General features: G+C 46.6%; 1 protein-coding gene across 1 annotated transcript in view; it reads right to left on the reverse strand.

The window, feature by feature from the left end:
* The window catches only part of LOC311310184 (piwi-like protein 1), a gene marked incomplete at both ends in the record, with an annotated part of 35,314 nt that extends 17,658 nt beyond the window's left edge, over nt 1–17,656 (reverse strand). The window contains 3 exons of the mRNA XM_084439607.1: nt 5,795–5,961; nt 17,036–17,261; nt 17,573–17,656. Coding sequence (XP_084295733.1) covers nt 5,795–5,961; nt 17,036–17,261; nt 17,573–17,656 — 477 coding nt within the window. The remainder of the gene's footprint in view (nt 1–5,794; nt 5,962–17,035; nt 17,262–17,572) is intronic.
* Nucleotides 17,657–23,135: the final 5,479 nt, after the last annotated feature.

The following is a 23,135-nucleotide window of genomic DNA, read 5'->3' on the forward strand; positions in this document are numbered from 1 at the left end:
AGGGCTGGGTTTAAAAAAACATTTGATTCAGAATCGATTCTGAATCAAATGATTCTGAATCGATTCATGAATCCCAAAATCGATATTTTATTTAATGAATGAATAAATGAAGGAATGAATAGTTCATTAATTCATTCAATGATGCATTCATTTTTGGAAATGGGTATCGATACCCAGCTGTAGTATTGATGTGTTGCATAACTTGGCAGTCATATAATTAAGGTTACAGCTTAAAAAAAAAAAGGTATTAGTAACACTTACCTAATCGATATTGAATCGAATCGTGATAATCGATTTTGAACCTTGTGAATCGGAATCGAATAAATTCTTGAAATTTTAATCGATACCCAGCCCTAAGAATCACATATGGCCAACACTTAACACGAGTTAGTTCATAGTAAATGAGTACAATCCACAATTATGACAATAAAGGGGGTTGTGAGAAATCCCGTAATGTGGATCCATCCCCTTCCTCCTATTTGCTTTGCACTTGTGGTTTCCGGCCTATGAGGATACTGTCCAAAAACAGGCCTACCCATAAACCTAGGATACAATAAGGCAAGGCTACTCCGTTTTGTATGTCCATGTTTTAAAAAAAATAAAGTTAATTCGTAGCGACTGGCGAGACTAGGCTGCTCGATTCGGCATTTGTCTGACAGATAATGGCGGGTTCTACTCCGGAAACTAAGCAAATAGAAAATGGCCGCGAGGCCACTCCGCGCTCAGACTAACGATACTCACCCCAGATACTCACCCCAGATACTCACCCCAGATACTCACCCCAGATACTCACCCCAGGACCCTCGAGACCTTGCTCTGGCTCTACCTGGCATTTTCTGTTGCTGCAAGATATTAGTTTGTTAATTATTATTTCAATACTGACAATTCTAAGGTGACAACTTGTGACATTAACATACCAACTAGTAACATTTACATGTTAGCTAACTAGCGGCATTAGCCACCAAAACCACTTTTAACACTTAGCTAAAGTTAGTTAACCTTGCTAGCGAACTGTTTAGCTAGCTAACTTTGCTGTATGCAAAAAATAACTTTCAAGATCAGTTGGAACCCCTTTTAGTTGAATAACTCTGCGTGCTTACCTAGTTAACGTTAGCCAACTACAATATGCATACATGATTCCCTTTGGTTAAAGTTTAAATGAGTCCACTGGCGCCCATGTTAGCTAAAATAAACCTCAACCGTCACGTGCTCAGGATTCCCTCAGGATTCGCCTCGTGCTCGAGGTTGAGAAATGTTACATTTGTGAGAATACAAATTTAGAGCGGCCTATATTGAGAACATATTATATGTTATATATATGTTAATATAATACTTAGTTACAGAGACTTCATTTACATCAAATATTACTGTAAAGTTAAGTATAAAGTTCATGACTTTTGGCTAAAGTTAGCTATTCGACACTAATGGCAATTTGACGGTTAGCTAGTAGCTAACCTATTGCTGATAACATTTTCAAAGTTAAGTTTTTCAGCCACCTGTGTGAATCCTAGAGCTAGATTTACCTTTACACTACTTGTCAAATTGTTTTGGCATTATCATTCTCTTTCTTATAACATTATCTTTAGTTAGTTAGCTACTTACATTCGACTCAAGTTTTTATAATGACCAGCAGTGATGTGAATGAAGTTCTGCCGGTGGAGATTCAGCAGCCTGATGTTAATAGGTCTTGTCACCTCCATATATCATTCCGCAGCGGCACACTTGAGATAGTACCACCTTTTTTCCTCCACGGCCACGAGATAGTGTTATATGAAGAATATCCAATTATTTAGAAAGAGAAAATGAAGAAAGATGCATATTATACACAAAACAACTAATTTTAATTTGCTTTTGGAAGTGACCTCGTATGCGAGGCAAAGATTGCAAAGACAGCTACAGTATTTATCAAATGCCCACTAGATGGCGATAAAGGTTTAAGGATAGATCTAATTGGAGGGCTTGTGTGACTCCTCCATGGCGTTCCATAATACACCAGAGGACCCACCAGCAAATAAGACGTCCTCTAAGAGGTCATAGGCAAGGGGGACTCAAAAAATGAATTATATACATTCTTCTTATGTTCTTATCATCCAGATCGCCTGGTTTGTCATTAGATAATTTATAATTTTACTTTGCTATAGGCCTACTGTCTAATAATCTAATTCTGTTAAATATGTAACAAAGCACTGGTGATGCTGATGCTGTTGGAGTTTACGACACTCTGAAGTCTCTCCTTGGTGCCACTCTGTTCTGTCTCATCACCAGCGTCTGTTTTGATGTAGCAAAGATCAATGGAAAATGCCGGTTTTGGCGGGGGGCTGACAGACAGTACTAAACAACTATATTTCTGGATCTGAGCACATAATTTGTTTTGGAAGTTCAAAGGGAAAGTGATCAAGAGCTATGTGTGATTTGACCCTATTTATAAGATTATATGGTGGTGTGTTGTGTTTGGATGTTTTCAGTTTATGCTAAGCAGAATAAGTAGTTGTAATAAGTAGATGTAACAGATAAATGTAATGCATATTTTGGGATAAACAGAGTACACTTGTTCTCTCAATGCCAATATATATTTTTGCTTGATAGGCTACCATCTTAAAGTTGTCCTGACTTCATAGGAGCCACGACCCCTGACAGGATTGCATGAACCTAAAATGTCAATAGGCTAAGTATTGGGCTCTAACCCAATTCGACATCCACCATCATTAAGGAAGCCAGACGTGTCCTAAAAGACTGGAAAGGATCGTTTCCTTTCTCTGTGTTCCTGACCTTGTCAAAAGTTGAATGATTCAGATGTTTAAGAATTGAGGGTTTTGTGACAAAGACCCTGTCATACAGGAGGGCCAGACTGGAGGTCACCATTTCTCTCCCCTCCCTCTTCCCCCTCACCCTCCCCTTCATCCTGTAGAAAAGAACCTGGCACCTCAGAGGCCATTTTGAGGAAGATGTGTGCGAGTCTTTCATGTCTGAGATCTAAGACTGATTAGAGATTCAGACCTAAGAGACCAGGCTGAAAGGAAGTTCTCCAGTCACTGTTTACCTGCCAGGGAGAGGGAGAGAGGGAGGGAGAGGAGAGAGGGAGGGAGAGGAGAGAGGGAGGGGAGAGAGGGAGGGAGAGGAGAGAGGGAGAGGAGAGAGGGAGAGGAGAGAGGGAGGGAGAAGAGAGAGGGAGGGAGAAGGAGAGAGGGAGGGAGAGGAGAGAGGGAGGGGAGAGAGGGAGGGAGAGGAAAGAGGGAGGGAGAGGAGAGAGGGAGGGGAGAGAGGGAGGTAGAGGAGAGAGGGAGGGAGAGGAGAGAGGGAGGGGAGAGAGGGAGGGAGAGGAGAGAGGGAGAAGAGAGAGGGTGAGGAGAGAGGAAGGGAGAAGAGAGAGGGAGGGAGAGGAGAGAGGTCGTCTTAGCTGGCTGGGTTAGTCTCATGGTCTAGACTAGACTGCCCACAGTGCTTAGCTGGCTGGGTTAGTCTCATGGTCTAGACTAGACTGCCCACAGTGCTTAGCTGGCTGGGTTAGTCTCATGGTCTAGACTAGACTGACCACAGTGCTTAGCTGGATCATGGTGTTAGTGAAACGTACACTGCAAAGCTCTATCTGTATCTTATTTTAATGCTTGTTGTTACTGTCTGTGTGAGGACTTAATAAAGCATTTCTTTGTAAACATACCCACACCTTGTATATACAGTATGACAAACCTGAACTAGTCGCTCTCACTGTAGTGTGTTCTGTGCCCATGTATTGTAGTTCGTTTTACTTTGTCTTAATGTTGTTATTGTGATAATTTATCTGCGTTACATTATGGAGAATTTGACTACTGTTTCTATGTCGGGGACTACGGATGGAGTAGTCTAGCCTTGTGCTAAATAGTTTATCCTTAGTTTATCCTTAAATAGTAGTTTAGCCTTGTGCTAAATCCGGCTTTTTGTGTGTTGGCTGTAAGCCGACACACCAAGGAGAGGGAATCCTTTTTGTCCGTGCTTCTTGCGTCTTGCGTCGTGTTGTTGACCTGCAATTCCATTGCTGCTACCACAAGAGGCAGTAGTCCCAGAACATCAAAACCAAAAGACTCCACTGACCCCTACATGCATAGTTTCTCTCCCTATCTGCGTGTGTGTACGGGGTGTGCAGGGGGGGGGGGGGTTGGGGGGCATTGGCAGTAATAACAATGTCGGAGAAGACCCTGTGCAAGACCCCATGGTACGCTACTGCATTATAGACAGACAGTCCTCATTACAATAGGAGTAGAACACTTCAAATCCTATAGTAATTAATTTTTGTATAGGATGTGATGCACCAGTCGCTCTACGCCTATGTGGTTTATTTTCAGTGATTAGACTGACTGTTGACTGGCACAGCTTTAGGTGGTGATGGAGAAATGAGCTTAATGTATTGATGCTTTTTTGTGCGTGACTGTAAGCCAGGGCACCTAGTATAGCGTTCGTCCGGTCATCACTCCCTCCCTCCCTCCCCTCCTCCAGAGGACAATGTTGGCCTGCATTTCTCTGTTGGCACCACAAGAGGCAGTAGTCCCAGCACACCAAAATCAAGAAGGACACCAAAATCAACCCGCCAATCTACACTGCACAAGTAGAGTAGTGGTGAGAGCATTGGACTCCCACCCTGGAGACTGGGGTTGAAGACCCGGTGGGGATGACTTTATGGGACTATACCCCAAACCTCCACATATTCATCCTTTCACTCCAACCTTTACCCCTTGCCTCATAGATCAGATCCTGTCCCTAACCCCAACCCATATTCTATCCCCAACCCACACTAGGGACTGGAAGAAGGACACCAAAACCCACCCACCGATCTCCACTGCACAAGTAGAGTAGTGGTGAGAGCATTGGACTCGCACCCAGGAGACCGGGGTTCCTGGTGAGGATGACTTTATGTTATCATCAGTGTAACTGCTTTAGCCACTGACCGCTACCATTAATGTTATGGAAGCTGCTTCTAGTTGTAGTGAGCCCATGAGCTAACTGGCTATCCTGCTCTTATTGTGCTGTATTAGCATTGGAAGCATTGGAACTGATGTGTCCAGGTGACAAGACCTATCTTTATTTATCAAACATTACCGTCCTACCAGAAACAAGCCAGCCAACACACATAAGCCAGGCTGGACCTGGCCTGGTTTACACATTGTCGTGTATTGATGTTTTTAATGAATCCATTTCATGTATCTGTGTTCATCAAAATGCATTGTCCCGTCAAAATAAACAAATAAAGTAAAGTAATAACTTATAACTGTGCTCACATCACCGCCTAGAGACGACAGGAACTGCATGTGGTTCGACAGAAAGAATCAGATGCAGTCAAGAGTTTAAATGTAAATAAAAATCAGAACACTGTCAAATCCAACGCAGACATTTTAATGAAATAATAAAAATGTATAAATGAAATGCCCTTAATATGGGTGGTGGATCCAGCCTCCTGCTCGTTCTTCTCCAGGTCCATCTGAATCCCCTGTTCACTCCTTGGAGATCACTCAGCTGCTTCAATGACACACAATATCCAAGGCCTGCATAGGCTACAATCAAACCACCATGGAAACACAAGGTAAACAAAATAGATTTAGATCGCTCTGATAATTCCACTTAGCAGTGGAGGTCAGAAATGTTATATAATTTTTTTTTCTATTTCAAAATTATTTATTTTATTCACAAAAAATCCTCCATAATGTCCCTCATGAGAAGGAGCTGGGTACCTTCGCTGGACTGAGGCAGGATGGTATCAAGGGCTGTGTCCTTCACCTTCTCCTCCTTCATATCCATGAGAAGCTTCAGCTTCACTAGCCAGCACTTGCCTGGTATCAGCAGATAGCTCCTGGCTCTCCTGGAGCAGCATGTTGTCATCCACAGGTGTCTGGAGCTCCTCGCTAGTCTTCAGCAGGCTGGCTCCATAGACGGCCACTAGTTTCAGGTCAGCGTTGGGCAGGATCACAGCAGCGTCGTCCAGAGCTGCCTCACCTGGTTGGAGCAGGCTGGAAGCAAGAGGATCCACCAGTGGCGCCCACTCATCATAGATGGATACTTTAATGATTCTTCTAGGGGGAAATTTGGCATTTCAGCAGTGGAAAAATCACAGCAAATTTGGAAAATAAACTAAATAAAGAGGAGTAAGCATAACAAAGAGGACAAACAGGGACTATATGCATCTATATGTAAAGCATGTGTATAGTCTAGAATTATTTTGTTTAAGTACATACACACATCCAGCCTGTATAAATAGATATATATGTTTAGGAGCACACATATCCATACATACAAACAGGCTGTCTAGTAATACACATACAGTACATACATACATGCACACACACACACACACACACACACACACACACACACACACACACACACACACCTCCATAACACTCAGAAAGCTATGGCACTGTTAGACTTACAGTCTGATGGCTGCTGGCACAAAGGAACATCAGTCTGGGTTGAACTCAGCCCAGACCTGATGCATGTCAAGATGTAGGAACATAGCAGTATCTGTTCCCCAGCACAGCCCTGTAACTGTGGGAGATGTAATCGCTGTCCACTCCTTGGAGAGCACTCAGTTGCTTCAATGACACACAATATCCAAGGCCTGCATAGGCTACAATCAAACCACCATGGACACACAAGGTAAACAAAATTGATTTAGATCGCTCTGATAATTCCACGTAGTAGTAGAGGACTGAAATTTAAATAAAGATTATTTTTGCTGCTTCAAAATCCTGCTTCTTATTTTAAATAGATTTTTTTTTTAATCCTCCATAATGTTGTTTATGACAAGTTGCTGAGTGCCTTTGGTGAACTGAAGCAGGATGGTATCAATGGCTGTTTCCTTCACCTTCTCATCCTCCTTCCTATCCATGAGAGGCTTCAGGCCCTCAGTAGCCAGCACTTGTCTGGTATCAGTGGATGCAGGCTTAAGGTCCTGGGTATCCTGGAGCGGTATGTTGCCAGGCTGGATTCATAGACAGCCACTGGTTTTAGGTCAGTGTAAGGCAGGATCACAGCAATGTTATCCAGAGCTGAAGGCTAACCTAGGTGGAGCAGGCTAGAAGCACTGAGCGTAGCACCATGGAAACGCAAGGTAAACTGAATTGATTTACATAGCTCTGATAGTTCCACTCAATAGTGGAGGACTGACACTTTAACTTTAAAATAATTATCAAATTTTACTCACAAGATAAATTAAGCTTCAGTCCTCAGGGCCATAGGTACCTCAAGGGGCGGTAACCCTCGGACACTGTGGTGGACACCGGTGGTCAGGGAAGCCGTCCGACTGAAGAAGGAGGCCTTCCGGGATATGTTAGCCCGGGAGACCCCAGAAGCAGTTGCAGGGTATCGACGGGCCCGGAGGGCTGCGGCTTCAGCCGTGACCAAGGCAAAGCAGAGGGTGTGGGAGGAGTTCGGAGAAACCATGGAGAAGGACTTTCGGTCGGCACCAAAGTGTTTCTGGAAGACCATCAGACACCTCAGGAAGGGAAAGCGGGGGACCATCCAAGCTGTATACAGCAAGGAGGGGACACTGCTGACCTCAACTGAGGAGGTTGTTGAGCGTTGGAAGGAGCACTTTGAGGAACTCCTGAACCCGACTAATCCACCCTCTACGATCGAAGCAGAGCCGGAAGATGATGGGGGGTCGTCAATTTCCTTGGAGGAGGTCACTGAGGTAGTCAAACAACTCCACAGTGGCAAAGCCCCAGGGACTGATGAGATCCGTCCAGAAGTGCTGAAGGCGCTGGATGTTGAGGGGCTGTCTTGGTTGACACGCCTCTTTAACACTGCGTGGAAGTCTGGGTCAGTGCCAAAGGAGTGGCAGACTGGGGTGGTGTCCCAATATTCAAAAAAGGGGACCAGAGGGTGTGTGCCAATTATAGAGGCATCACATTACTCAGCCTCCCAGGGAAAGTGTACTCCAAGGTGCTGGAAAGGACGGTCCGGCCGATAGACGAACCTCAGATCGAAGAGGAACAATGCGGATTTCGTCCTGGTCGTGGAACCACCGACCAGCTCTTCACTCTCGCAAGGATTTTGGAGGGGGCTTGGGAGTTTTCCCAACCTGTCTACATGTGTTTTGTGGACTTGGAGAAGGCTTACGACCGGGTCCCTCGAGAGGTCTTGTGGAGGGTTATGCGGGAGTATGGGGTGAGGGGGTCCCTACTTAGGGCCATCCAATCCCTGTACACCCAGAGCGAGAGCTGTGTCCGGGTCCTCGGCAGTAAGTCGTCTTCCTTTCCGGTGGGGGTAGGCCTCCGCCAGGGCTGCGCTTTGTCACCAATCCTGTTTGTGATTTTCATGGACAGGATATCGAGGCGTAGCCATGGGGAGGTGGGTTTGCAGTTCGGTGAGCTGGGGATCACGTCGCTGCTTTTTGCAGATGATGTGGTCCTGATGGCATCATCTGCCTGCGACCTCCAGCACTCTCTGGATAGGTTCGCAACTGAGTGTGAAGCAGCTGGGATGAGAATCAGCACTTCTAAATCTGAGGCCATGGTTCTCAGCAGGAAACCGGTGGCCTGTCCGCTCCGAGTAGGAAATGAGTCCTTACCCCAAGTGAAGGAGTTAAAGTATCTGGGGGTCTTGTTCATGAGTGAGGGAACCATGGAGAGGGAGTTTGGCCGGAGAATCGGAGCAGCTGGTGCGGTTCTGCAGTCGCTTTACCACACTGTTGTGACGAAAAGAGAGCTGAGCCAAAAGGCAAAGCTCTCGATCTACCGGTCTATCTTCGTCCCCACCCTCACCTATGGTCATGAAGGATGGGTCATGACCGAAAGAACGAGATCACGGATACAAGCGGCCGAAATGAGTTTTCTCCGGAGGGTGGCTGGGGTCTCCCTGAGAGATTGGGTGAGAAGTTCATTCATCCGGGAGAGACTCGGATTAGAGCCGCTGCTCCTTTGCGTCGAAAGCAGCCAATTGAGGTGGTTCGGGCATCTAGTGAGGATGCCTCCTGGGCGCCTCCCTAGGGAGGTGTTCCAGGCGTGTCCGGCTGGGAGGAGGCCGCGGAGTAGACCCAGGACTAGGTGGCGGGACTACATCTCCGCACTGGTCTGTGAGCGGCTAAAGATTCCCCAGGCAGAGCTGGTTGATGCTGCTAGGGAAAGGGATGTCTGGGGCCCCCTGCTGGAGCTGCTGCCTCTGAGACCCGACCCCGGATAAGCGGATGAAGATGGATGGATGGATGGATATCTTAGGACAGCCCTATTCTGCTCCACCATGAAGTTAATCATAAAAGCCTGAAGAGTCTGGTCTGATGAGTCAACTCTCTCATCTGTGCAGCGAACTCCGTTCAGTCCAGGGTGTCCTGGAGTCACGACATTCAATACTTTGACACACAACACTGACGTAACGTGTCTGACGAGCTGACATGTTGTCATTGGCCTTCCAGGTGAGGGGCTAGATTTGACAGTGACCGTCAAGTAGCTAACTTCGCTGAAGGTGGATAAAGGCTCTCCAACTGAAGTGGAGGGTCCAGTGTTGATGTTATCCTCAGATCTAAGAGAAATTATATAACAAGAAAAACACAGCAGTGAAGTTATCTAAGCACCAGAACCGCTACAGAGAGCTATTCCTATGATAAAATAGGCCTAGGCAAGTGCAAATATAAACTACTCCTAAAAACATACTCACGCACACATCATCGGCGGTCAGTCGGGGTGGAGTGTGACTGTCCTCCTTCTTGGTCCCTGTGGGTCTTCAGGTGGCCGAAGAGGCCGATCCTGGAGCCACATACTTTGGTGCAGTGTGGGCAGGGTGAGGGTGGTGGTCCTGGGTCTAGTTTGGTGCAGTGTGGGCAGGGTGAGGGTGGTGGTCCTGGGTCTAGTTTGGTGCAGTGTGGGTAGGGGTGAGTGGTGGTGGTCCTGGGTCTAGTTTGGTGCAGTGTGGGCAGGGTGAGGGTGGTGGTCCTGGGTCTAGTTTGGTGCAGTGTGGGCAGGGTGAGGGTGGTGGTCCTGGGTCTAGTTTGGTGCAGTGTGGGCAGGGTGAGGGTGGTGGTCCTGGGTCTAGTTTGGTGCAGTGTGGGTAGGGGTGAGTGGTGGTGGTTGTGGGTTTAGTTTGGTGCAGTGTGGGTAAGGTGAGGGGTGGTGATTGTGGGTTTAATTTGGTGCAGTATGGGCAGGGGTGAGGGTGGTGGTCTGAGACGATCTGATTGACTGATTGATTGATTGATAGGTAGATTGATTGATTGAATGGGAGGACTCTGTTAGCCAAAAACCAAGCAAGACTTTTCTCAGTTGTGGACAGGAGGGAAATGCCACGGTAATTTCAGTTGCCATGTCTCCCTTCTTAAAGATAGAAACAAATAGGGCGTCCCTAAGTTATGGGGTGGTGTGGAGAGAACAGCAGGCTGTGGCTGGGGTGGTGTGGAGAGACCAGCACAGGGGAGAGCAGGCCATGGCTGGGGTGGTGTGGAGAGACCAGCAGCAGGAGAGCAGACCATGGCTGGGGTGGTGTGGAGAGAACAGCAGGGGGAGAGCAGACCATGGCTGCGGTGGTGTGGAGAGACCAGCACAGTGGAGGGCAGGCCATGGCGGTGTAAGGAGAGACCAGCACAGGGGAGAGCAGGCCATGGCTGGGGTGGTGTGGAGAGACCAGCAAAGGGGAGAGCATGCCGTGGCTGGGTGGTGTCGAGAGACCAGCACAGGGGAGGGGTAGTGTGGAGAGATCAGCAGGTGGGAGAGCAGGCCGTGGCTGGGGTGGTGTGGAGAGACCAGCACAGGGGAGAGCAGGCCGTGGCTGGGGTGGTATGGAGAGACCAGCAGATGGAGAACAGGCCATGGCTGGGAGGTGTGGAGAGACTAGCAGGTGGAGAACAGGCTTTGGCTGGGTGGTGTGAAGATACCAGCACAGAGGAGAGCAGGCTTTGGCTGGGCTGCTGTGGAGAGACCAGCACGTGGAGAACAGGCCATGGCTGGGTGAAGAGACCAGCAGGTGGAGAACAGGCTTTGGCTGGGTGGTGTGGAGAGACCAGCAGGGGAAAGCAGGCCATGGCTGGGTGGTGTGGAGAGACCAGCACATCGGAGAGCAGGCTTTGGCTGGGGTGGTGTGGAGAGACCAGCAGGGGAGAGCAGGCTATGGCTGGGTGGTGTGGAGAGACCAGCAGGTGGAGAGTAGGCCATGACTGGGGTGGTGTGGAGAGACCAGCAGATGGAGAACAGGCCATGGCTGGGTGGTGTGGAGAGACCAGCAGGTGGAGAACAGGGTTTGGCTGGGGTGGTGTGGAGAGACCAGCAGGTGGAGAACAGGCCATGTCTGGGTGGTGTGGAGATAGCAGCACAGAGGAGAGTAGACCATGGCTGGGTGGTGTGAAGAGACCAGCAGGTGGAGAACAGGCTATGGCTGGGGTGGTGTGGAGAGACCAGCAGGTGGAGAACAGGCCATGGCTGGGTGGTGTGGAGAGACCAGCAGGTGGAGAACAGGCTTTGGCTGGGTGGTGCGGAGATACCAGCACAGAGGAGAGTAGGCCATGGATGGGTGGTGTGGAGACACCAGCACATCAGAGAGCAGGCTTTGGCTGGGCTGCTGTGGAGAGACCAGCAGGTGGAGAGCAGGCTTTGGCTGGGTGGTGTGGAGAGACCAGCACAGAGTAGAGCAAGCTTTGGCTTGGTGGTGTGGAGATACCAGCACAGAGGAGAGTAGGCCATGGCTGGGTGGTGTGGAGAGACCAGCAGGTGGAGAACAGGCCATGGTTGGGGTGGTGTGGAGAGACCAGCACAGAGGAGAGCAGGCCATGGTTTGGTGGTGTGGAGAGACCAGCAGGGGAGAGCAGGCCATGGCTGGGTGGTGTGGAGAGACCAGCAGGTGAACAGACCATGGCTGGGTGGTGTGAAGAGACCAGCAGGTGGAGAACAGGCCATGGCTGGGTGGTGTGGAGAGACCAGCAGGTGGAGAACAGGCTTTGGCTGGGGTGGTGTGGAGAGACCAGCACATCGGAGAGCAGGCTTTGGCTGGGTTGTGTGGAGAGACCAGCAGGTGGAGAACAGGCCATGGCTGGGTTGTGTGGAGAGACCAGCAGGTGGAGAACAGGCTTTGGCTGGGGTGGTGTGGAGAGACCAGCACATCGGAGAGCAGGCTTTGGCTGGGTGGTGTGGAGAGACCAGCACATCGGAGAGCAGGCCATGGTTTGGTGGTGTGGAGAGACCAGCAGGGGAGAGCAGGCCATGGCTGGGTGGTGTGGAGAGACCAGCAGGTGAACAGACCATGGCTGGGTTGTGTGGAGAGACCAGCAGGTGTGGAACAGGCCATGGCTGGGTGGTGTGGAGAGACCAGCAGGTGGAGAACAGGCTTTGGCTGGGGTGGTGTGGAGAGACCAGCACATCGGTGAGCACACTTTAGCTGGGTGGTGTGGATATACCAACACAGAGGAGAGACCAGCAGTACATCGGAGAGCTTGCTTTGGCTGGGTGGTGTGCAGAGACCAGCAGGGGAGAACAGGCCGTGGCTGGGTGTTGTGGAGAGACCAGCAGGTGGAGAACAGACTTTGGCTGGGTGGTGTGGAGAGACCAGCAGATGGAGAAGAGGCCATGGCTGGGTGGTGTGGAGAGACCAGCACATCGGAGAGCAGGCTTTGGCTAGGTTGTGTGGAGAGACCAGCAGGTAGAGAACAGGCCGTGGCTGGGTGGTGTGGAGAGACCAGCAGGTGGAGAACAGGCTTTGGCTGGGGTGGTGTGGAGAGACCAGCAGGTGGAGAACAGGCTTTGGCTGGGTGGTGTGGAGAGACCAGCACATCGGAGAGCAGGCTTTGGCTGGGTGGTGTGGAGAGACCAGCAGGTGGAGAGCAGGCTTTGGCTGGGTGGTGTGGAGAGACCAGCACATTGGAGAGTAGGCCATGGCTGGGTGGTGTGGAGAGACCAGCAGGTGGAGAACAGGCCATGGCTGGGGTGGTGTGGAGATACCAGCACAGAGGAGAGTAGGCCATGGTTGGGTGATGTGGAGTGACCAGCAGATGGAGAGTAGGCCATGGCTGGGTGGTGTGGAGAGACCAGCAGGGCAGAGAGCAGGCCGTGGCTGGGTGGTGTGGAGAGACCAGCAGGGGGAGAGCAGGCTGTCGGGATGGGAGCGATCTCTGCTGATGCTGAAAGTTTTTTTGGGCTTGCAGAGCTGAGTACCGGTCCAACAACTGTGCACTGACTACAGCATGACATTTCTAGTTAGCATAGCCTATAGCATCATTTTTCAGATGTGGAAGGAAGTCATTTGGCCTCAAACACACTTAATTTTTTTTGGTAGAAAAACATTTAAGGTGTCATTTCCAACCAAATTGGGGATGCCCAATTTAGTGATACTTTTGAGACTGCCAGAACTCAAGGACCTGCATTTACAAGGTCAAGTTACGTAGCAAGTGCTCTAATATTCTGCTTGAGTATTACCTCGGTTGTAGGAAGGTTCTCTAGTTCTAGACCTCTGTGTGGAGAGACGTTTACCTGATTCCTGGTCTGGAGGAATGTTCTTTAGTTCCAGACTTCTGTGGAGAGCTGTTAGCTGGTATCATTCATGCCTGTGCCACTCTAGGTTGGGACGTATATCTGCACCAGTAATCTCTCTAGCAGTAAGACTGATCCTTCACTGACCTCACTGGGCTGCATAGAAGTTAACTGAAAGCATGATTCACCTCTGAAGAAGACCTCCATATCTCCCCATCATCTGCCCTCTACCCACCAATGCAGAAGACTGTCACACCCGGCAGGGCCGGCCTAGGCTGCTCAAATTAATTAACAACACATCTCTTTGAAAACAATGTTTATTAAAGTGACTGACTAGTAGTCATAATAACCAGGTAGACCATCTGTCAGCAGTTGTCATAGTCAAATTTATTCAGATATTATTTATATAGCACATGTTCATACAAGCAAATGTATCACAGTCATGGTAACCAGGTAGACGTTCTCACGGCAGTAGTCATGAGCTGTTCGAAATCGTTCCCTCGTTTACTAACTCCTTATTCCCTATGTAGTGTTCCCTATATAGTGAACTACATAGGAAACGATTAAAAGGTTTCAGACACAACATGGAACGTCATTGCGTCGGATATTCCTATGTCCATGTTTAGTTTTGAATGTTAAATCCCAAATAAATTGTTAAAATTCTAATGATGTGCAAGTGTGGTTTTGTAAACTATGGTGATGTCTGCTAATAGCAAGCTGTAAAGTTGCAAGACTGTGATAGCCAGTTAGCTCATGACGTACAGCAGCTTCCATAACATTAACGGTAGCTGTCGGTGGCTAAAGCTGTTAGCTAATATTACTATGATTCCTGTCATCATTTTGATGCTGTTGGTTCAACTTATGTTTCTGGGCATAAACGGAGGCAAACTCAAACTCGCATTAGCAGCAAAACAGCTAGAGGAATCATCGTAATGTTCTAACTGCTTTAGCCACTGATAGCTGCTGTCTTCTTCTTCACGTCTTCTCCTTCGGTAAAACATGACAGCGTTGCATTGTGGTATATGTGAGAAACTGTAGAATATATCTTCTGTTCACTAGAAATCAATGTGAATTGTGAGTATTTTGTAGTGGACTATATAGTGAATTAAATTAACCGTTGAGAACTCGAACACTACAAAAAAATGGCGGACGCACTATATAGTGCACTATATAGGGAGGGAATAGGGAACGGTTTCGAACACAGCTATGGAAACCAGGTAGACGTTCTCTCATCAGACGTAGTCAGGTGACATGTCTTGGTGGGTAATAACGCCGCTGAAACGATAAGACATTAGATCAGTATGAGTTATTAAATAAAGGCTGATCAAGACATTACACAGGTGTGTTATATGCATCGCCAGGCCTGTTTATTAAACACACAAAAGGCCCTATGGTTCGTTAGTCTGGAACTATTTGGGGCAACTTCGCTTAATATGTTGTATTATTATGCAGTCCTACTCATGCTAGCAAGCAGAAAGACATAAAGCTTGTTCTAAGAAAAAAGTTTCCGCAAAAAAGAATAATATGTTCATTACAATCTATCCAGCAGCTTAAAATTATTGTGGCTATGTTCAGTTTAATTCGGTCTGAATCAAAATACAAGTTTAGTGTCGCAAGAAAACATGCTAGCTAGCTAGCTAACAAGCAAAGCCTTATAAACAAGGAGGCTAACTATCTTTTTTGAGCTCTAAGCCACTCTCCTTATTCATCATCAGTACTAGCCCTCCATAGACACATTAACATAACTAATGTACTAAATCATATCACCATACTAATCTAACTAACCTAAATTATATTGTAACTGGTCTAAACAGCAAAAAAAAGCTGGTTTTGAACTATCTTTTTAAATAATTCTGAATGTTTATTTTCACTCAGATTATTATGGATGCTTAATGAGACACCACAGTTTGATATCACATAATAATAATAATAATAATAATAATGATAATAATAATAATAATAATAATTTTTATTTATAAGGCGCCTTTCAGGTCATCATTTTAATAAATAAATGAAATTACATACCTGGCTACAGCACTCTTCTGTTCTTGTTTTCCTTTTTCTACTACAGTAGAAAACTGAACTATTACAGTGTTTATGCCAGCGGCCAGCCCTGAAAGCATGAAGGAGTGGGAGAGTCCGGCCTAGTTTACACCACAACCACAACGGTCCCTGTATAAAACGACAAACTTTTGTTGCTGACTAGGGGTGGTCTCAGACAAAAATGTTGTGCACATAACACACAAGGTTGCACAAAATGCTGTCAAAACTTTCTTTTATAATTACCTCCATAATTCTGTTTGGTCAAATATTGAAGGGAATTTGCAGTGGAATTTTTACTTGACTACTATTACTATTAATGACCGTCTCTCACTTGCCACAATGAACCCAACACAGTCTGATTCTCCCAGTCCTTCATGCTTTCACCGAGTCTGAAAATGTATTCTGCATTTGCTGGTAGAGGACAGGAGACTGCCTGGAAAATGTGGAAGTCCTCCAGAGGTGAATGGTGCTTTCAATGAACTCCTATGGAGCTGGAAGTGAAGTCAGTGAAGGACCAGTGTGTCACTGCTGGAGAGATGACTAGTTCTGATGCGAGACCCGGCCCACAGTAGCACAAACGTGAATGATGCCAGCAAACAGCTCTCCACACAGAAGTCTGGAAGTAGAGTACATACCTCAAACACAGGAACCAGGAGAACAGCTCTTCACACTAGAGAACATTCCTCCAACACAGGTACCCCTCAAGCAGAACACCAAGAGCACTGTGACATAATTTAACCTTGAAAGAGGTAGATGACTTCCGTCCACACCTGGAAGTAAACCTTATAGTACTGTACTATAGAAACGTCATGCGCAATTGTGATGATGTCTGAGGGTCAGTGTCCTGGTCTCAGTGTTTTTCTGCTGCAAATATTGAATAATCTGCAAGAGGAAAGAGAAAAGAGGAGAGGAAAGACAGGAGTCTGAATCAGTGACAGCGTCATTACAAACAGATTCACATGACCTCATATCCACGGTATTGTTAGTCACTGGTTGTGCTTTTTTCAAGTACTGTAAAGAAAACAGGTGATGCTAAAGGTATAGTGTGTGCCTAATACACAATTCTCTCTTTCTCTCTCTCTCTCTCTCTCTCTCTCTCTCACCTTTACACTTTCCAGGCACTTTTTTTTTATCTCTTGTAAACGGGCATAATTCTCCCATATCTTGTGTATATAATTCTTATATAATATCTTTTTAATAAAAAATAAAATTCTCCCAATCTCTCTTCTTTCTCTCTCTCTTCTCTCTTTCTTCACTTTTCTCTTTCTTCTCTGCCTTCTTCTGCTGCTTTTTCTTTTCCTTCTCTGTCTTCTTTCTATCTTTCTCCTCTCTCCGTTTCCGTTTCTCCTCCTCTTTCATGGCCTTCCTCTCCTCCTCCTCTTCTATCCTTGCTTTCCGCTCCTCCTCAGCTTGCCTCCGATACTCCTCTGCAGCTGACTTGTTCCACTGCTCTCTCTTCACCTTCTCTTCCTGTTTTTCCTTTTCCTTCTCTGCCTTCTTTCTGGCTTTCTCCTCCTGTCTCATCTTATTGGTTTCTGTCATCTTTTTCCGTGCGCTAAAGATGCTACCAGATACCTTCTCACCCTCATGCCTGTCAGAGGGGGCCTGGTGGTCTTGGGCCTCCTCATCTCCATCCCAATCAAAGAGGCCCCGGGTAGACCCGACATCCTGGCTTTGAGATGAGGCCTCCTGGTCATCCTGGGACTCATATTCATCTGAAATGTATTCAAAGATGGACTCCTCATCTGTATCCAATTCAAAGAGGGCCTGTTCTACCTGGCTGTTGTTAGACAAGGCCTCCTGGTGTTGCTGGGCCAGAGAGTCAGAGAGGGCTTTCTCCACCTTCTCTTCCTCTTTTCTCTTTTCCTTCTCTATCGGTTTCTCCTCCTCTTTCCTGGCCTCCCTCTCCTCCTCCTCTTCTATCCTTGCTTTCCGCTCCTCCTCAGCTTGCCTCCGATACTCCTCTGCAGCTGACTTGTTCCACTGCTCTCTCTTCACCTTCTCTTCCTGTTTTTCCTTTTCCTTCTCTGCCTTCTTTCTGGCTTTCTCCTCCTGTCTCATCTTATTGGTTTCTGTCATCTTTTTCAGTGCGCTAAAGATGCTACCAGATACCTTCTCACCCTCATGCCTGTCAGAGGGGGCCTGGTGGTCTTGGGCCTCCTCATCTCCATCCCAATCAAAGAGGCCCCGGGTAGACCCGACATCCTGGCTTTGAGATGAGGCCTCCTGGTCATCCTGGGACTCATATTCATCTGAAATGTATTCAAAGATGGACTCCTCATCTGTATCCAATTCAAAGAGGGCCTGTTCTACCTGGCTGTTGTTAGACAAGGCCTCCTGGTGTTGCTGGGCCAGAGAGTCAGAGAGGGCTTTCTCCACCTTCTCTTCCTCTTTTCTCTTTTCCTTCTCTATCGGTTTCTCCTCCTCTTTCCTGGCCTCCCTCTCCTCCTCCTCTTCTATCCTTGCTTTCCGCTCCTCCTCAGCTTGCCTCCGATACTCCTCTGAAGCTGACTTGTTCCACTGCTCTCTCTTCACCTTCTCTTCCTGTTTTTCCTTTTCCTTCTCTGCCTTCTTTCTGGCTTTCTCCTCCTGTCTCATCTTATTGGTTTCTGTCATCTTTTTCCGTGCGCTAAAGATGCTACCAGATACCTTCTCACCCTCATGCCTGTCAGAGGGGGCCTGGTGGTCTTGGGCCTCCTCATCTCCATCCCAATCAAAGAGGGCCCGGGTAGACCCGACATCCTGGCTTTGAGATGAGGCCTCCTGATAATCCATCTCTGTGGGGAGCTGGTCGTTGCGCCATTGAATTGACATGGAATAATCCATTGCCGTATATCTGTATTCAAAGAACAATATGTGTTAAATTAAAAATAGTACCATTTGATATCTTAAAAGGACCTGGCCATGGTGACACTCACATTACACAGAGTGAGTGTACATAGCACACATTGATTGATTGATTGATTGATTGATTGATTGATTGATTGATTGATTGATTGATTGATTGATTGATACATAGCACACACGCAACTTAAGGGGTCGCAGGTGGCAATTGGGGGGGGCGGGAGCTTATAATAGGAATCTCTCAATCTATATAAAAAAAATTCACTTGAATGAAATATTTCTTATTTCCTTTGTCATATACATGTTGCGGGTCCAGAAAGTGTAGTGTGTTGTCTTCTTTGTGTGTCTCTTGTTTTGTCCGGAGGCCTGATTGAATCTATTCATGAGTTTCAAATGTAGTCCTAGACCTGCCATGTTGGGGACCAACACAGGTGTTTCAAATGAGTTAATGAGTTCTACTGCAGTAGAGCCAATCAGATAAATTGAAACACCTGTGTTGGTCCCCAATATGGCAGGTCTAGGACTACATTTGAAACCCATGAATTGGGTAGCCTATATGCCTAGACTTTATCGGTGTTCACACGTGTTCTAGGCCTCGCCTGTCACTTTTAACGAGGGGGTATCCTGGGCTTAGCCTACGTAGTGACGTTACTTGGCCCGCCGGTGTTTTTGTGAACGGTGGCGCGTGAATGTCACCGAGAAGAAGAGAAGAAGAGATGAAGAGATGAAGAGAAGAAAAGCTGCATATTCGCTCCGAGTGAAAAGTGACAGAGAGTCCAAATATCTACAGCTGCAGCTCATGAGTTCCATGCCTGTGACCGATTCTGTGTTAGATAATAAAGCTGTGTTGGAGAAAACGCCACCGTTGCCCCGGTATTTCCCTCAACTGAGTTATCAGTCACGTTAGATAGTTACGAGCAGTGCTCCTAGTTGGCTTGGAGCTAAAGCCAGCTGAAAGATAACAGACGGTCTGTAGTCTCTGCTTTCTTCAATTTGAGATGTTGTCAAAGAAAGCAATACAGAATACTTGTAGAAAATTACAACTCAAAATGCTGTCCATCCCCATTATGAACTTACGTGTTGTCTCTGTCAGTTTGTCAGATCCGTTATCCAATTCAAACCGCTAGATGATGATCACTGATGAACAAATGCAGAATGCAGATGGACTCAGATCACTGACTATTTAAGTGTCTGCTGCAGTGACGTCTACTAGGTTACCTGACATCATAAAAGCAGTGACGTCTACTAGGCTACATGACATCATAAAAGCAGCGAACACAGATCGTGGGCGGGGCTAATTAATTCATAACCTTTATTTAGCGGGAGTGTGGGGTCAAGTGTAACAGTGTTTACTCTTTTCTAAATGACTTTGAGACTAGTTCAGATAGATTAGTCATGTTTTGCTATACAGTGGGGAGCCCTTGGGGGTAGTAATCATATCCGCGGTATCTCAACGCGCCGACTCCGTCATTCAGCAATACCGCTCGCATGCCCATAGAGGGAGTAGTAATACTCAGGCTGTGTCCGAATGTCCATACTACAAACTATTTAGTACACTACTCCACGAAAACACGTTTAGTACAGGTCCAACGGATGCCCCACTGTCTCCCGCAGACCACCCTGAGTCTGATAGACACCCCTGTGTCTGCTGTGGATGTCCAGTACAGCCACTAACCCTGTCCTCCTCCCTCCTCCCTAGCGTCTCTCCCTCTTATACTCTAAACAGGTCCTGTAGACATCCCCCTGTCTCCTAAAGGCCACCCCGTAGCAGGTCTCGGAGAACCCCCCACCACCGCCCCTCAGCCAAGGTCCATCAAATGGCTCCTGGAAAGGCCCCCTGACTCCTTGTGATAGCTCCTTTGTCAGCTGTCCCTATCCAGCCAACCCCACCCCTTTTTACTCTTGGCTCTCTGCTTTCTGTCTCCCCACCCCTGCTTTGCGGTATTCTCTATGAGCCTGTCCTGCTAAATGCTTACTGTGCTTGCTATATGATTCACTTAGGCCCAAATATCATATTAGAGACGAGCTAACACATAATGGCCTACTATGTAGACAAACATTTTCTAGGAGCTTGCTTGATCGTCTCGTTGAGGTCAGGGAAGAATTTTTACAGCTCACTTTTCTGGCCCCTGGGTGAAACTGTTTTTTTTGCTTCCCTCTATAATATGTAGGGGTGGGACCTATGCGCCCCCCCTCCCCCATTGCTAAAAAATGAACTGAAAAAAACTCACGGTACGCTGTTTGGTTTTGAAAAGAATGGCTGCAATTACCGCTTATTGCCAAAAGGTGGAGCCAAAGACAATGAAACTGAAATCCTTGAGATTGCCACTTCAACATTACAGTTTTTCACAATTGATAAACACAAAACCTAATACTCTAAACCAAATGACCAGTTCCCTAAACACATTTAATAAAACTAGCCCCCATTTGCCAAAACCATAAACACATTTCACCTATAGACACAATTCACAAAAGTCAATCCCCTTTTCTCATAACTCTAAACACATTTTGTCTTGCTAAAACATGTTGCAAAAAACTCTGATCAAATGTTCACATTGAAGCTCATTTGATGCAAAATGCCACAGTCAGCAAAGGTTGAACACAATGAACACACCTGGTGTCATTGATTAAACACAACGACTCAAAACTGAAGACACTTGATGTGACCTCACCTATTAAGCCAGTGATGTGACCACACCTTTATACTGTAGACCAGTGATGTGACCACACCTATATACTGTAGACCAGTGATGTGACCACACCTATATACTGTAGACCAGTGATGTGACCTCACCTATAAACTGTAGACCAGTGATGTGACCTCACCTATATACTGTAGGCCAGTGATGTGACCACACCTATATACTGTAGACCAGTGATGTGACCACACCTATATACTGTAGACCAGTGATGTGACCACACCTTTATACTGTAGACCAGTGATGTGACCTCACCTATATACTGTAGACCAGTGATGTGACCACACCTATATACTGTAGACCAGTGATGTGACCACACCTATATACTGTAGACCAGTGATTTGTCCCGTATGGGGATAATCCCACGGGGAGTGGGGTCCCATGGGTCTGAGTCTGACGAGGTCTGGGAACGGAGACTAATGACATGATGTTACACTCTTGTACCGTAGGTGGCGGTATGCACCTCTAAGTTGTTTGGGATCCGCCAGTAAACCCAGAGAAGAAGAAGACTGTTCAGATTTCACACTGGTAGCATTTCCTAATGTTAAACCGTAAAAATGCCCAAGCTACAGCTATTCAGAGATTTTGTCAACGAGCGATTAGCTTTGGCAGCTTTGGAGATATTTGGACAGCATGAAAAAATGCTTGCAGAGTGCCAAGAAGAAATCTGTCTTTCCCAGGAGAAATGCGTAGAACTGCAAAGGATTTTGGACGTTGTTATTCAACCCGAGCTCAAGCTAACAGGTATATTTATATTTTATATTTATACCCTCATCTGCAGTGGTTAGAGTCACTACTTCATGTTCTCATTTAAATGTGCCCATTGATTGTTCTCTATGTATATCTATATAGGCTACTATGGGTTAGGGGTCTTCCCAGCCGTATTTCATCTTTCTGCTATATGACTGCCTATTCAAGTCATCATTGGTTAACTGATCAGCTTAAATAGACTATAAAACAGTTATGTTCATTAACCAGCTATCCGTTGCTGCCTATCCAGGCAACCTGGCTATCATTGCTAGAGCTAGGTGACTACGACGGCGTGAGCTTAAGCTAGCTATTACCTACACACCATAAACATGTGACGTTAACATAATGCTGCATAATAAAGCATACACTAGCTAGCGTTAGCCCACTGTGCAAAGCTTTCAAAGATGGCTACCCATTCATTCATTCATCCATCCATCCATCCATCCATCCATTCATTCATTCATTCATTCATTCATTCATTCCAATGAGCAGGCCAGTAACATAGTTTTTTTTTAATAGTATAAGTAGAAATACAAACCTCTTGTTTGCTAGGTGAACTTTCACCTAAAAGTATGTTTTTTCTGCCTTTTGAAAAACATTCCTAATAAGAAGATTGCGGCCACTCAGGCAGGATTCCTGACTTGATTCCTTCCCTGTGATCAAAAGGACTATTTGTCAGAAAACCATCATGATGGTTCTCTCACTAAGGGAATTAAGGGAAGTGGGCATGCTAAAATGGATGGTAAATTGACTTATATAGTGTTTCTATCCAAAGCGATTTACAGTGGCCTCTCATTCACCCATTCACACACCAATGGCGTTAGCAAGGTGCTAGCCTGCTCATTGGGAGCAATTCGCGGTTCAATGTCTTGCCCAAGGACACTTCAACATTTGGACAGGAGGAGCCTGGATTCGAACCGCTGACCCTTCGATCATTGGACGACCCGCTCTACCTCCTGAGCTACAACCGCCCCGCAATGGAATGGGATGCACCCTATGAGTCTACTCTGAGATTACTCTGCACTTCAAGGCTTGACCCCAAATTGAATTGTTGGAAATTGCCCGTAAAAATGTTTTTGTAGACATGATTACTGGGGGTAATTCTCTCATCTTATTATGCTTGATAAAAATTACTGTTTGGACTGAAATCAAATTCTAATGTGGCTGTGGTTAGTAGTTTAAAAAAAAAAAAAAACCTTCTCTTAAATGGATTTCCCTGGTTTTCACAGTCGGACATGCTGGGTTGTAGAATAATGAAGTAGGCTTCATCCTAATACTTCTCTTCCTTTCCCCCAGATGTCCAACAGCTCTCTCTCCCAGAGGTCCAGCAGCTCTCTCTCCCAGAGGACCAGCAGGTCTCTCTCCCAGATGTCCAGCAGCTCTCTCTCCC

The sequence above is a fragment of the Borostomias antarcticus genome (assembly GCF_949987555.1).
Source record: "Borostomias antarcticus genome assembly, chromosome: 6".
Lineage (NCBI taxonomy): Eukaryota > Metazoa > Chordata > Actinopteri > Stomiiformes > Stomiidae > Borostomias > Borostomias antarcticus.